The sequence below is a fragment of the Pollicipes pollicipes genome, unplaced genomic scaffold (genome assembly GCF_011947565.3).
Source record: "Pollicipes pollicipes isolate AB1234 unplaced genomic scaffold, Ppol_2.1 Scaffold_7261;HRSCAF=8764_pilon_pilon_pilon, whole genome shotgun sequence".
In the NCBI taxonomy this organism is placed as follows: domain Eukaryota; kingdom Metazoa; phylum Arthropoda; class Thecostraca; order Pollicipedomorpha; family Pollicipedidae; genus Pollicipes; species Pollicipes pollicipes.
Window position 1 is genome coordinate 6990073 of NW_023597054.1, and position 14934 is coordinate 7005006.

The 14934-nt window shown below is 51.2% G+C and overlaps 1 protein-coding gene across 4 annotated transcripts; it reads right to left on the reverse strand.

Moving 5' to 3' along the window:
* On the reverse strand, positions 1 to 14934 carry LOC119113198 (uncharacterized). 4 transcript variants are annotated; one of them, XM_037237548.1, is made up of 15 exons: positions 14794 to 14934; positions 14345 to 14414; positions 13663 to 13770; positions 13272 to 13410; positions 12119 to 12323; positions 10520 to 10648; positions 8427 to 8666; positions 7561 to 7689; positions 7150 to 7279; positions 6158 to 6370; positions 5675 to 5798; positions 4300 to 4434; positions 2800 to 2883; positions 2021 to 2112; positions 1 to 779 (listed from the first exon to the last, which is right to left on the reverse strand). In XM_037237548.1, exons 2-15 carry the CDS (start codon positions 14357 to 14359, stop codon positions 636 to 638), a joined length of 1887 nt encoding a protein of 628 aa, XP_037093443.1. In that variant the 5' UTR covers positions 14360 to 14414; positions 14794 to 14934; the 3' UTR covers positions 1 to 635. The 4 variants fall into 4 exon arrangements, 3 of the variants coding, with proteins under 3 accessions (XP_037093443.1, XP_037093442.1, XP_037093441.1); XM_037237547.1 differs by having other exon boundaries at positions 13272 to 13365; positions 14345 to 14478; XM_037237546.1 differs by having other exon boundaries at positions 14345 to 14478.

Here is a 14934-nt window from a genome sequence, read left to right on the forward strand (position 1 = left end):
AGAAGTCTAGAAGTCAAATTCTGCTATTGTTTCGATAAAGACATGTTGCCGAAATGTCAACACAACTAGATCTCCGCTCTCCTAGCTTTTTTTCTCGGAGGAATATGGCTAATACTACTGTCTTATCCACGTAATACGTGTAGGAGATGCATGCTCTACTGATCTCTGACCGGTGCAGTCTCATTTCTACCTTGGGTTTCACAAATATGGGGTAACTTGGCCCCGGACCTCGTGTTCAGATATTTCTAAAAATCGAGAAAAGTCAAGCCCTACACCGGCCACGGTAAATAACATATTGGACAGCACTGTTCGCACTATGCAATGACTTCATTTCCCAATAGCCGCGGCAATGTGAAGACCGTGACCTCGATTAGCGGTCAGGTGACATACGCATGTCTATATAATGAGCTGGCAAAACGCCAAACAATATATCAAGATAAAGCTCCAAGCTGTGCATTTGTTACTTTGAGATCATGAACAAATTCAGGCGCATATCGTAGGAAGCTAGATTAATCCTCTCGCTTCCGGCAGTTCGACTTCATGAAACTCAATCAGTCCCCTACCTTCCCTCATTCCGAGTTAATTTATCTCAATCAGTTCTCTCGATCCCAGTAGCGCGACTTCAAGAAGCACAATCAATCGTCTCGATCCCAATAGTCCGACTTCATGAAGTCCGGCTCTTCATCATTGTCCAAATAGCTGGGTGCTGTGATTTCGACGTTCCGTGGAATCCTGCCAAACTTGCTGACCAGCCAATAGGTTGCCATCGCGCCTTTTCCCTGAAGAAGAAAAAAACGGCTGCGGTATAATGATGCTGGATACCAAGATCCCAACCGAACTAGGCGTGCTTTATCGTGCCAGTCTCCATGCTGTGCCGCGCGACTCGGTGTTACCTGCCCGCCAACGCATCATGACATAGCACAATACACTCACAGCTTTATTGACAACCATCGTGGCGTATAGAAAAGAGTGGGGCGAGTGCCATCACGTCCAAGTAGTATCAGGGTGACACATTCCAAATCTATGGGATAAATGACAGTTCTGAGCCACTCAGCTGACGCACAGTAGCTTCCTCTACTTCTCGATGTATTTCTGGTCACATGCGTGCACGTGCCTTGGGATGAGTGCGCCAAACACGTTGTTTTGCATAACGTTGAAAACTATGAGCATCGACGTAAATGTGTTTGACGGTTTGCAGCATAGCTACACCAATTGCAATGTTACACTGGGTGGGGGGCAATAACTATGTCGGGTATACTGCAAAACATTTGATGTCTGTTTGCCAAAGATTTTGGGGTGGTGCGAACGTTCCTCCAATATGTTGGATGGCACATGTTGTATCAGCTGTGCATGGCACGTGTTCTGTCAGTGATGCGATATACCGACAATACGTCATTGACTGACGTGTGTCAATCAATGACGTCAATGCTGTCAATGATCAACTGGCTTGTTGCCCTCACTTATTGTCATCCCAGCAATAAATTGACATTAGCTTTGCTTACATAGACCAAAGCCTTCTGCTTGCATAATATTTTTCGCAAAAAAAAAATATTATACTCAACTTTCCCTTCCATGTGATGCAACTCGGGACAAGTAGTCACATTTGGAAGGAGATCATTTAGAAGTTATTTATCCCTCTCCAAAAAACGAAGACCTGCTCTCCAAAACTTTAGTACTACATATGGAGCTGAAGGTAATGGCTGTCTGCAGATATATGAATCTTAGTCATATCCTCATCAGTTATAACAGGAGGAAGCTCAGAATGAAAGTGGCACAACTCTCTCTGCTCTGCATATATGCACGTGGGTTTAGTTTAAGGAAAATGGTAAGAGATTTGCTTGATCATATTAAGATAGTACAATTTGTTGTTATACCTCGTTTAGAAGCGTCGTTGAATTTTACAAGATGGGAAAGGGCCTTTCTGATAGAAAATGACCCTTTCCACCGAATACGTTGCGAACAGCATGACATTCCACCGCTTGGCTGGCTAGAACAACTATTTGTCGAAGGGCAGTCCTACCTTCACATCGATGTTGTCTCGAAACTGCATTTCGTAGCTCCCTACCCGTTCCAGGTATTCATATGTTGTCTGTGTAAGGTGTATCTTCATGGCTGAAGAAGGCGGAGGTATGGTCAAAGAAAACAAAACCACAAATATCCTAAAATAAAACCCGGTTCGGGTCACTAAACTTTATCTAAATAGAAATGTGCTTTGGCCACAAAAGCCACACAAAAAGCCACACAAAGCAACACCAAACCACGACCAAACTATTCATCGTATTGCCAAGAGGGTTACAGCACGTAACGTTTCATAAACACATTGGAAATGATACGCTCTTCGTTAACCTCCCACTATCCAGCCTAAATCCACAAATTTGCCAGATTTGGCACGCCAGGTATGAGCATTGCCCATACACCTATTTCCTATGAGGATCACTGCTATATATATATATATATATATATATATATATATATATAGATAGATAGATAGATAGATATATATATATATATATATATATATATATACAATATGCACATATGTAACTAAATATATGCATACACACACACACACACACACACACACATATATATATATATATATATATATATATATATATATATATATCTCTCTCTATCTATATCTATATCTATATCTATATATATATATATATATATATATATATATATATATATATCGATAGCACGATGGATAGAGCTGCATTTATTTGAAAGACGCAGCCATCTTTGTCCATCATAAGCTGTCACATGTGGGGTGAGGTATTGGTCAACTGGACTCACGCTCTCCCGTCGACTCCATTCGTGATGCCACGTTCACGGCATCCCCGAACAGGCAGTACCGGGGCATCTTCGTGCCGACCACGCCTAGCGAGGAGAACACTGTCACGACCAGACACAGGCACTCTCCCGCACTTGTCAGGCATTTTTGCTCGCATTCTGTGCGTGACTTCACGGATACAGCAAGAGGTATATGCATGGTTAGCTCGACCGTAAATTCGAGTCGTTCTCAGGAACAGCAGAGCGTTCATGTTCGTGTGCGAAGAGCCTCTACTGATGTTGGGTGGTCAGTAAAATAAATGGTGGCGTTCACTGGAGTTTCCAAGAGTGATGCTAAATGTGCCTTGCTATGATAGCGTCATGGCAGCGTCAGGCGATTCGGCGTGTTTTACTACGCCGCGTGATCTAACAATCCAGGAAGCATAACCGGAAATTGACCCATGGGCTTGGATGCCCTCTCACACCCAGTCAAAAGTAGGATGCCGTACAGGAGCAATCCTTTCCGCACTATTGTGGGATGACTGATCGACGCCGCACGAGTTGTCCATGGTCAGAAGTGTCCCCAACCATTACGCCGACGGAATAACCGATAGAACATTACGCCTTACGCCGGATCCAAGTTGGGGCTGCAGCGTTTGAGATTCGCTGAGCTGCCTCTTGAATAAGATGCGCTCTACGGAGAACCTCCGTCTTGTTGCATTAACGGTCATCCCTCGTTTGAGCAATATCAAGTCTCAGTATCAGCAACCTCTTGCTCAGCCAGAAACAGACACTGACAGTATGGGTTGGGGAGATTCCAAGCCGGCGGCACCTGGCGGTTTCAGTGAACGATATTGTTGAGTGGAAACCCTACCAGCCATTATACTACATACCTGTTGCGCCGAAACCGCGTATTATAAAGTGCTTTGAGGGCTTTGAGTAAAGTGAATGTGCGAACAATAAAGAAAAGACGTTAAAGAGTATTTTCTAGTTCATGTTTTGTATCAAAAGGGCAGACTTTACAGCAACACTTCTCCACGGACGCACGTGAAGGAGCTTTGAAGAAATGCCGGCGAAGAAGTGTCGTCGATGTCACACCCCTTGTGAAACGCCAGCGACTGCCTTGGCCGAATTAGCTCGCAGGGGCGATGGCGCAACGGGATTTGAGCTTGGGCCTCCGCTCTCCAACTCCAACTCCAAAGCGCCAACCACTCGGCCAATATTCCTCTTTTTTATATTTGAAGTTTGTTTTAACGGTAGCAATTGGCTTTCATTTGAACAAAAACGAACGTCGCCAGCAGCGACATTTCTCCACATAACATTAAACGCACACATCTGCACTCACTGAGTGCTCTGAACATTCCCTTCAGAGAAGGCACCGCACCTGCCACACACGGGCCCGTGTTGATCCCGATGCGAATGCCTGAACATTCCCCTCAGAGACGGCATCGCACCTACCACACACGGGCCCGTGTCGGTCCCCATGCGAATGCCTGAACATTCCCCTCAGAGAAGGCACCGCACCTGCCACACACGGGCCCGTGTTGATCCCGATGCGAATCTCCACTAGATGGCCGGGAAGGTGCGGCACATGGAACTTGCACACGGCGGCGATCAGCTCCAGCGACATGTCTGCCACCTCTGTGACGTGACGCTCTCCTGTCGGCGCGAGAGGCAGACCGTGAGCAGAGGCTGCCGGCGACCGGCGGCCGACAGACAAACCCAGGACGTGCCTCCTGTGACTGGACTGAACGCGCCTGATCACGCTCGAGGGATGCAAGCCCGCAGTGTTTGCGCGTGGGGCGTGCAAAGCGAGGTGCCGCCGACGTTAACGTAATCAAGCATCGACACGTTAGCCGGTGGTAGGTGCCAGGTGAGATATCTAACCGGCTGGCGATCCGAGCCGGAGCTCGGAGACAGTCGGCCGCCCACGGGTGTGTGCCGGGTGAGATATCTAACCGGCTGGCGACTCGCACCGGAGCTCGGAGACAGTCGGCCGCCCACGGGTGTGTGCCGGGTGAGATATCTAACCGGCTGGCGATCCGAGCCGGAGCTCGGAGACAGTCGGCCGCCCACGGGTGTGTGCCGGGTGAGATATCTAACCGGCTGGCGATCCGAGCCGGAGATCGGAGACAGTCGGTCCGCCCACGGGTGTGTGCCGGGTGAGATATCTAACCGGCTGGCGACTCGCACCGGAGCTCGGAGATAGTCGGCCGCCCACGGGTGTGTGCCGGGTGAGATATCTAACCGGCTGGCGATCCGAGCCGGAGCTCGGAGATAGTCGGCCGCCCACGGGTGTGTGCCGGGTGAGATATCTAACCGGCTGGCGACTCGCACCGGAGCTCGGAGACAGTCGGCCGCCCACGGGTGTGTGCCGGGTGAGATATCTAACCGGCTGGCGATCCGAGCCGGAGCTCGGAGATATCGGCCGCCCACGGGTGTGTGCCGGATGAGATATCTAACCGGCTGGCGATCCGAGCCGGAGCTCGGAGATAGTCGGCCACCCACGGGTGTGTGCCGGGTGAGATATCTAACCGGCTGGCGACTCGCACCGGAGCTCGGAGACAGTCGGCCGCCCACGGGTGTTACGGCGGCAGTGGTGACATGTGCCGCTTTGGGCCGCACACAGCACAGCTGGGGCTTCACAGCAAACGAATGCCAATGAAGAACCGCAATGGCGAAACGCATCAAAGCAGTTTTTTCTTCACAGACGGGTGTTTTAAAGCGGCACTGGTACTGGTAAATCACATGAGGAATGCGTCACTTATATCGTTAAACTAGGATTCCTGTGGAGCACACCTGCATCACTTCATCCTCCTGCATCACAGTCAGATCGACAGCATATCCCACGGTCCACCAATGGTCTGAAACATCTCCAACCGCAGGGTTCAGTCGGTACCGTTTCTGACGGGCAGTCCGGAGACGCACATGTAGGCGTCCCCGATCGTTTCCACCTTGTACACGTCGTATCGGTCGATCCTGTTGTCGAAGATCCTGTACAGCCGGTTCAGAAACGTCACCACCTGAAGCGGCGGGCTGTGGTCGGCTCCCAGACATACTGCCAGCCCGGAGGTGCGCGGCCTACCGATCGGCACGTTGTTCAACACATTCGAGGTACAAGTTCAAAATTCGGCAAGGTGGCGCTAACAAAGGTAAAACTGAGGCGAGGGAGGCCATATGTCCGGCAATTCCAAAATTAGACTTATAGTCCATAAATTTTTAAGTCCACAACATTAAGTCCATAAATTTACGTACCATATAAATACACCCACTATTCAGCTTGAATGGAATTTTCCGTGTGCGTCTTGGCAACGGTTCCTTCGTGCATAGTTTGTTGCCGACATTAAGTGTATGTACACACATCGCTGACCCACCAGCCGACCTGAATGGGTGAGCTTTTTGCCGAGATGCTGGTGAAGCCGACGATGTCGCTGAAGTAGATGGTGACGGATTCGAACGACTCGGCCGGCACCTGCAGGCGGCCCTTGAGCTGTAGTGCCACTTGGCGTGGCAGCATCTGGTACAGCAGCCGATCCGCCTTCCGCTTCTCGCGCCGCACCTCCACCGTCTTCTCCGCCAGAGCCTCCGTGAACGTCTGCCACAGCGAGGAAGGGTCGGCGGTTAATGCTGCAAGATCACCTCATCAGGCGGCTGCGCTCACTCCTATTGTTGGAACAACCACTGTCTTTGTAAATGTATCGGCTGGGGTAAGTTACGTAATAACGACAGTGAAACGTCGCCAGTGTGGTAGCATTCTGCGCGACGTTGTCTCGCGGCGATTGCGGAGGTTGCCTCGGTAAGGTGAGGAAAGGGCTGACGCGTGCAGCGGCGTTCCAGTACACATAATAGCCTCCCTAGATTTTGATGGGTCTGAAAGATATTTTGAGAGTGAGAGAGAGAGAGAGAGAGAGAGAGAGAGAGAGAGAGAGAGAGAGAGAGAGAGAGAGAGAGAGAGAGAGAGAGAGAGAGAGAGAGAGAGAGAGAGAGAGAGAGAGAGAGAGGAGAGAGAGAGAGAGAGAGAGAGAGAGAGAGAGAGAGGAGAGAGAGAGGAGAGAGAGAGAGAGAGAGAGAGAAGAGAGAGAGAGAGAGAGAGATGAAAGATGTTCACTGTGGGCTCACAGACCTGTCGGATCACAGCGTACAGAGGTCGATGAGGCGCGGTCATCCTAGCCCTAGTTACACTAGGTGGCTGCCAAAGAAATTCGGAGTGGGTGCATAACTTTGCACGAAGCCGAAGCGTCGGCACTGGGAGCCAAACCTTCACACTGAAGGAAGCTAGTGACCCTGTCCGGTCACGCGGCGTGCATATATATATATATATATATATATATATATATATATATATATATACATGTATGCTCATGTCTCTCTTACCTCCATGGCCACAGCAGCGGTGCGCGTCATCAGTATGATAATGGGTGAGAGGATAAGGATGAGCACGAGCAGGCTGGCCGTCACGATCTGCTGCTGACGGGCTGACTCCATCTGGGCCGTGGTGTTTATTCTGAAGCGGGACAAAGGGCTGGTGAATCGTTCATCACTGTTACCATCATTCAGTTTAGACAGCCTGATCTAAAAGCTCTTAAAATAGCCTTACCGGCCGATAAGTGTGTGGTCAGAACACAGATGCAAGCTAGGTAGTCAATAAACCGTTCAGCCTGTCTGCCTGCCCAAGGCAGCGGTTGTCCGATGTAGGGATGGCTGAGCCCAGAAACGAGGAGAAAGACAAAAAGAAGCCAGCTTTATGGCCTTAGCATCCAATCCCTGCACTTTTCGGGGCCTCACTCGATGATATCGCGCAGCTTCTGCTGAACCTTCCGCAGGCGAACCACCAGATTCGTGACGTCCTCAAAGTACTTGAGAGATGTCACGCCCATACTGGCCGCGGGCTCGTTGGAGACGATGCCGTCTCGTCTGCAGCATCAGATTAATAGTGAGGCATAGATGACAGGGATGTAAAGAAGATGGTCAAACGTCAAAGGAAGGTGCAATGGTGCTGCACTGAAGATGATAAACGGATATTGAGGCGTCTAAATTACTGATAAGAAGGCAAGGTAGGACGAAACTTGATAAGGATCAAAACTGAGGCACGCATGAACTTACTCAGAACACTTGGCGAAGCACAGCAGGAATGTGTTCTGAATTTCTAGTGAGACAGGGAAGGAGCTTGCCCTCGAAGTCTGAGAGGAGGCAAGGAGGAAGCTTACTTAGTTTTTCCGATTGAGAACGAAAGACAAGTTTTGCAGAGCCGCACTGCCCAGCTAGTAATTGTGCATTCTGGTTCTGGACCTCATATCATGCAAAGAAAACGAGAATCTTTGATATAAGCGATACAGGCCTTGAGCCCCTAGCTTTGCGGCATTTTCAACTGGGAATCATCACGGCGGCAAGAAGCTTTCATCACGCCAGCAGGTGCTGGTAAAGACAACGGCTTCAAGGAAATATTGACAAAACGTAGAATCATATCCGTAAGCCTTGACAATGTTAGCAATGTTTTCTTGACAGCATCGCCTAAAGAGCAACTCCTAGTACCAGAAAGATCGATTGTTGTGAACACAAGTGCTATCGGCCCATAAAACGAGAATGTAGGCATCTTCCGAACACTACACCACTCCGAAAAAAATGTCCCCGTACACCCAACACCAACTCACACTGTGGTGAAAGTCTGCATGCCCTCATAGCTGTCGAAGATACTGTGGATACTCTCGGACATCTCGGCAGAGAAGACGCGCGTGTTGTTGATGTACTCCCAGAAGAGGGTGTCGGAGCGCACAGCAGTCGCTAGGAGGAGCGTGGGAAGCCGGTCCAAGTGGAGGTAGCGCAGACCGAGCACCAACATCACGCCGAAGTGCTCGATCGCCCGCAGGATGTTGATATACGCCAGCAGCGAACTGCAGCGGACGCACCGCTGTCAGACGGCGAGGTCGAAACTGCAGCGGACGCACCGCTGTCAGACAGCGAGGTCGAAACTGCAGCGGGCGCACCGCTGTCAGACAGCGAGGTCGAAGCTGCAGCGGGCGCACCGCTGTCAGACAGCGAGGTCGAAACTGCAGCGGGCGCACCGCTGTCAGACAGCGAGGTCGAAACTGCAGCGGGCGCACCGCTGTCAGACGGCGAGGTCGAAACTGCAGCGGGCGCACCGCTGTCAGACAGCGAGGTCGAAACTGCAGCGGGCGCACCGCTGTCAGACAGCGAGGTAGAAACTCGGCTTGTCATTGCGGGGATCTGGCTCGACACACATGATGTAGGATTTTTGCATCGAGCCGTTTGTTACTTAGGATGAAGACAAACGTGATAGCATACGGTTCGATGGGGTGAAGCAAGCACGGTAAGAATACTTATACTAAGAAATCGCATTTTCGCCCATTCTATAGCTCACCAAAAGACAGAACAGCTGATATGTATGAGTGCCAACACTCCCTGGAAGTTACCAATATCATAATTGATCGTCCTATGACTGACAACTTGGCAAGACGGTATGAGGTCTTTCATATTAAAGTGTTCGTTTGGATGTCCATAAATTACGCTGCGTATTTTTCTGTTATTTTTAACCCCTTTACCTGGTTACGTACTGGCTACGCTAAGTGACCCCTCGACTAGATGCGCTGTGTTCAACGTAACGTGCCGTGAAACGACCGTCCGTTTAGCCCCTAATTCAGCTGGAAGCGTAGAATAAAGACGGACGAGTTGCTTAGCAAGAAAGAAGGCAACGGTAGGTTCCTGTCTTTAAGGTGAGGAAAATAAATATATCATCACACTTGAGCGTACTGACACGTTCAAAAATTTACATGCCCTCCCCGTTGTTCTCCCTCGGTTATTGACCACCCTCACCCTCACCCTCCTCCCCCCCCCCCCCCCCCATGCGTAACATAAGATATGGATGGCACCTAGCATGGCGATGCCACACATACCTTGCTCCTGTTATCCACCGAATTTGTTGATGAAACAAACTATCAAAGAATGATCTAACTTGATTGTGCCTGGACGCAACAGTTGCCAATCGCGGCAAACTCATTTTTAATGGCACAACATCACCGGGATCAATCGGATAGTTATCAGTACCCGGTAAAATTGGCGTCACCAATCCACGAATGGGCAAACCTGTCAGGCCAATTTGGCAGCACCTTCCTCAAACTGAGCTACAGTTACGCAATCTGGTTACTAGAAGCCACTCATACAGCATATGACCTTCCTTGGCCGCCATCTAAACGTACTACTGGTATCAAAGGCGTTAGTGTGGCCATCGGTGTCAGAAGCTCCCTCCCGCAGAGCCGTTCCTATCCCCCGCCACATGAACATGCGCGCGGCCAGGTGTGTTGTGGCTGCAGTGGAGCAGGTCGAACTCGTGTGTTGTGGCTGCAGTGGAGCAGGTCGAACTCGTGTGTTGTGGCTGCAGTGGAGTAGGTCGAACTCGTGTGTTGTGGCTGCAGTGGAGCAGGTCGAACGCCGGACTACGTTTGCCCGTGGCCTTTCTGCAAAGACGGTACCCGCGCGGAAACGCGCAAGCCAGACAACACGCGTACGGTACTGACCAGACAATTTCTTTTTGCACTCATGACCCTGCGTCGCGCCACCTTTTCTGTGCGACCGGAGCGTGGAGCGCGGGTGCAGCGTCACCTGATGACGGGTGTGGACGGCGGGCGGGCGGTGACGCGGTGGACTGCGGGATGCAGGGTGCAGAGTGCTGATGTAGTATCACATGATGGCTTGGGGTGCAGGGCGCAGAGTGCTGATGCAGCGTCACCTGGTGGCGCCCGTGGTCCATCGGCGGGCGGTGACGCGGCGGGCCAGCACGTCCAGCAGCCAGCTGTTAGCGTGATCGTACCACTGCACCTGGCGTCGGGTCGAGCTCGGCTCATTAAACACTGTCCGCCTGCCGGGCAAGGCGACGTCACAGCTCCCGGGCGGCGAACGTCGGAGCCGCACCGCCACAGCGTGACGACGCGCCGTCACAGCACCACGGTCTCGGAGGTTGCGCCGGTGTTTCAACCGGTGACGGTCTTACAGAACAGCCATCACCAGATCTTTGCCACTGATTGAGTCAAGGCTGAAAGATATGTTCAGTAGCAGAACTATCGGATAAATGGATGTTATCCAAACCACGCCATGCCGACTCACGCATTCGTAACTACCATTTCACCTTAGGATGTCGTGGGACGACAACGATCCCTTTTTATTTATGCCCCATAAACCAGCCTTGAGAGGTCCCCAATGCCTGCTACGCGCTCCTCTGGTTTCGATCTGATGCAGGCTTACACATATGAACGCGCATTAATGAACGGTGCACATAGTATTGGTGGCCGACGTCTGCAACGGACCAAGTGTGCTTACGACGAAGCCTGCCGTACGGCAAGCAGCGCCACGTTTGGTTCAGCCACATTCGATAAGCGCGTTAGGTCTGCATCTCATATCACATGGCAGAGGTGAGTGAGTGGATCAGCATCGTTTATTCATATCCTGAAATGACCGACGTTCAATGTTCCAGGACGCACTGGTAAAATGGCGATATCAAGCAATAATAAGGATATTGGACGAAAATACTCGACGTTAAGGTAGCTAAGCTAAGCTAAGAACAGGTAGCTAGATTATTTGGCACTTTGGAAACCAACTTGGAGTTTGACCCTATTTGACTTTATCTGACCCAACGGTCATGACCTAGGAGCCTCAAACTTTGACCCAAGTGAGTTCATGTGCAGGCCAATACACTTTGTGTCTCCAGTTCTCTTAGTTTCTGATATTTCAGGGGTCTCATTGACTTCCCACCCAAGCAAGGGGTATTCAACAGGTCATCCGGGCGCGTGTTAAGTTCCCACATTCCATTCCACCATACGCAGTACTGTGCTGCTTGAAGCTGCTTGAAGCGCAGATAGCTATCATACCCAAAATTTTGAGATTTAAGTTTGCTTGGCCTCGTTCACCCTGGCCTATGCCAAGTCCGTCCTTGGTTATATCAGACTGGAACAGAGCAGGCCCAGGAAGATATACCGAGAAGATGCAAGACACCGCATGATCGGAGCAGGCAAACACGCCATACACAAGCCAGCAGCAGGATGCCCAGCACAGGGGAAGAAGAATACCCGGCGGCGGCAGAGCCTTCCCTTTTTTGCCCACACAACAGCCAATAATGAAAACCAAGCTAAGTCGCCGCCGTGACAGCAATTATCTCTGCACACAGCATCCCTGAGGACAGAGGGCAGGGCTGCAGCACGCCACTCTGCCGCACACTAGCGACCAAAGGTGTTTAGGCGCTAAACCTCATGGACGACATGCTACCGAATAGCCGAGCCCACCGACGAAGTCCAGAGTTGGCTGGACGGCCGGTGAAGCATCGGCCGCCGCCCACCTGAGGTCCTCCAGCCTGATCCTGAAGCGGAGCTTGGAGGTGAACATGCGGTTGTTACGGGGCCGGCTGACCAGGCGGGCCAGGTCTTCCCAGCCGGTCGTCCTCTCCAGCGCGTTGTCCGTCGTTTCGAACGCCCGCCGTATCCCATCGCTGGCCTTGACTGGTTCCGCGGTCCAACCAGCCACCGTCGACATGTCACTCGGGCCTGTGGAATGACGAGCAAATCAGCACTCGAAAGGACTAGTGAAATTCTCAGTAGCCAATCCCTGCCGTGGGTGTCCGCTGGTGCGTTTTACACGCGCTTGGGTGAGTCGGGGGTGAATTCACCCATCTCTGCGCGCCGTTTTTCCAGAATAATTTCTGGATTTTCGTAGCTACACCGTGTCAAACTTTGCATAGCCAAAGACAATGAAATAGTGAGTCTTTTGGGATAAAAAAGACGTGCCCTGTAAGGTAGTCAACCTATGGGAGGTCAAAATCATGTCATGGCTGTTAGCGAAAGCATTTTCTACGGAATCGTTGAATCTGATGCATCAGAAGAGTAATAGATAAAGCCATACATATCCAAGACAGTTTCTTGGACAACTGAATTTGGGATCATGACAATTCCATTGGCCTTGGGCGACGTAAAAAGTTTGAACTTGTTTTACCTTATTTAACCCGATCGTCACGGTCTGAAAACTTCAAATTTCGACACAAGTGAGTTCACTGCAGGCTATACCACCCAAGGCATTTGGTGTATCTAGCCCTCCTAGCTCCTGAGATCTTAGGGGTCAGATCCCCCCCCCCCCCACACACACACACAAACGAGCGTGATATATTCAACCGGCCACCCGGGTCCATGTCAACGATGAGCGCGTTTGAATGAAATAGATGTATGGAGAGTAAATTGAGCATGGTAATGCTATTCTGCTTGATTGGCATAAATGCTGCATTTCGAATAAAAAACAGTTTGCTTACGAGACGCTGATTTAGGCCTAATGTTAAGTATTTATTCAGGTCTAATATCAAAGACTCGACAAGGAATCATACCAAAGACTCCTTCTGTTTTGACCAATGACATTTTGTGGCCCGACCGCGATCATGCTTGGTAGACAATCGGGTGATCAAACCAAATCTATAGAGCGGCGGCGTCGTTGCCCGAGCGTCTCACTCTCAGGGACGGCTCGGTATTCGGCCAGGCTGTCGGCCAGGTCGGATGTAGTCCCGCTGGTGAAGATGAGGAAGGCGACTTCAGCCCGCTCCATCTGCAGTGCGGTCAGCAGCAAGCCCAAGTCGGTGGTTCCTTCGATCTGTGGCAATGTTTCTTTAGAACGGCGCGCCATCGAACCAGAATGCGGCCGAGCACAGAAATCCGTAAGGTTAGACAGCAAGATGGAGTCCGTTGTAGTGCATATAGTTCGTACAAAGCGCAGACTGACTTTTATAAAAGTAGGACAATGCGTCATGCTTCCGCGATACGCCACAAAATGCGCTGCGTTTTGCTTGGAAATATTTGTTAGACAAATGGGATTGCGGCTGCTGCCCCAAACCACGTGTCTTACCGTATGCTTTAGATTTTCCATCTTCTGCTGGTGCTGGATGGCTGTTGTCATTGTGTAAATGTTCTGGACGATAAGCGCAAAGATGGGAATAAACGGCAGCACGAGCATCTGCAAGAAGGCCTCACGTTATATATCCACAGTCCGACGAACACCAACACCAGGATGTCCAGTGCCGCGTGAATAATACTCATATATAATAGGAGAAACAAAACGGAGAAAGGGCAAAGACAGCTCCGACTACACGATGCAAACTGGCTGCATAATCGACCGCAAATTCTGTAGAGCCACACCTGGTCCACGTCTGTTGCAGACTAGTTGTGGCACTGCTAAGCCAACAGGTCCGTACAGTGCGGTTAGAAGGGCTCAAAGAGTTAAAAGCGCTGAAAATGCTGCAAATTATGCAGCCGCCAGCTGTTTGCGGACAAGAGACCCAACTGTTCAGCTTCTTTTACCTGTGCTTTGTGGGCCCGCGGACTGAAAAGTGGCGGACATCACTTGCCAGCGACAGGAGATGACTACGGAATCTGCATTGGGTTCTGCACCCAGCCCGCGAGATGTGAACGGGCCTTTTGACACACAGACAGCAGCTGAGGGCATTCCACCAAAAGGTAAGCCATACGGGCTTCAGCCATCGTCATCTATCGTCACAGCTGTCCAGTCGGCGGGCGGGTGCATCTCTGACCTGTATGACGTACATCCGACGTCCGTGGCGCGTGTTCGGATTGAACGAGCATGTCCGCTCCCCCTGGAAGCTGTAGAGCGACAGCGTGCCAGAGCTGAACGACTTCTTGCTCCTGCTCGACTCGCTGTCAGCATCTAAACAATAGCGGCACACTGAGTGCCTGACCACTTGGCTGTGGCGTGAGTTGGTGACGTTTACCAAAGAAGCCCGATGGCGGGCTGCAGGCATTACCAAAGACGCCGGGTGGTGGGCTGCAGGCAGTTGGAACTCTCGGATTCAGATGTCATTTGGTCTCCGCTGGATCTCGTCGGGCGATAAGACGGGCTTGAGCAAGCATGCTCGGCGGCCAGCATCGCCCACCAAATCAGCTAACAGTACACGTGCTCAGCCTGACTAGCAGAGACCCTGAGCAGTATCAGACATTGCAGCCGGTGCCATGCTGCGCTCACCTCTCTGCTCCATCTTGTGCAGGGCCACCGGAGCCATGCCGCGGGCTCTGTGCGGGCTGGTCCGGCAGCCCAGACCGTCAGGTCGCGCTGCGTCCCATGCTCGGCTCGTCCGGCGCGGCCAGAAGGCGGGATCGACCTGCG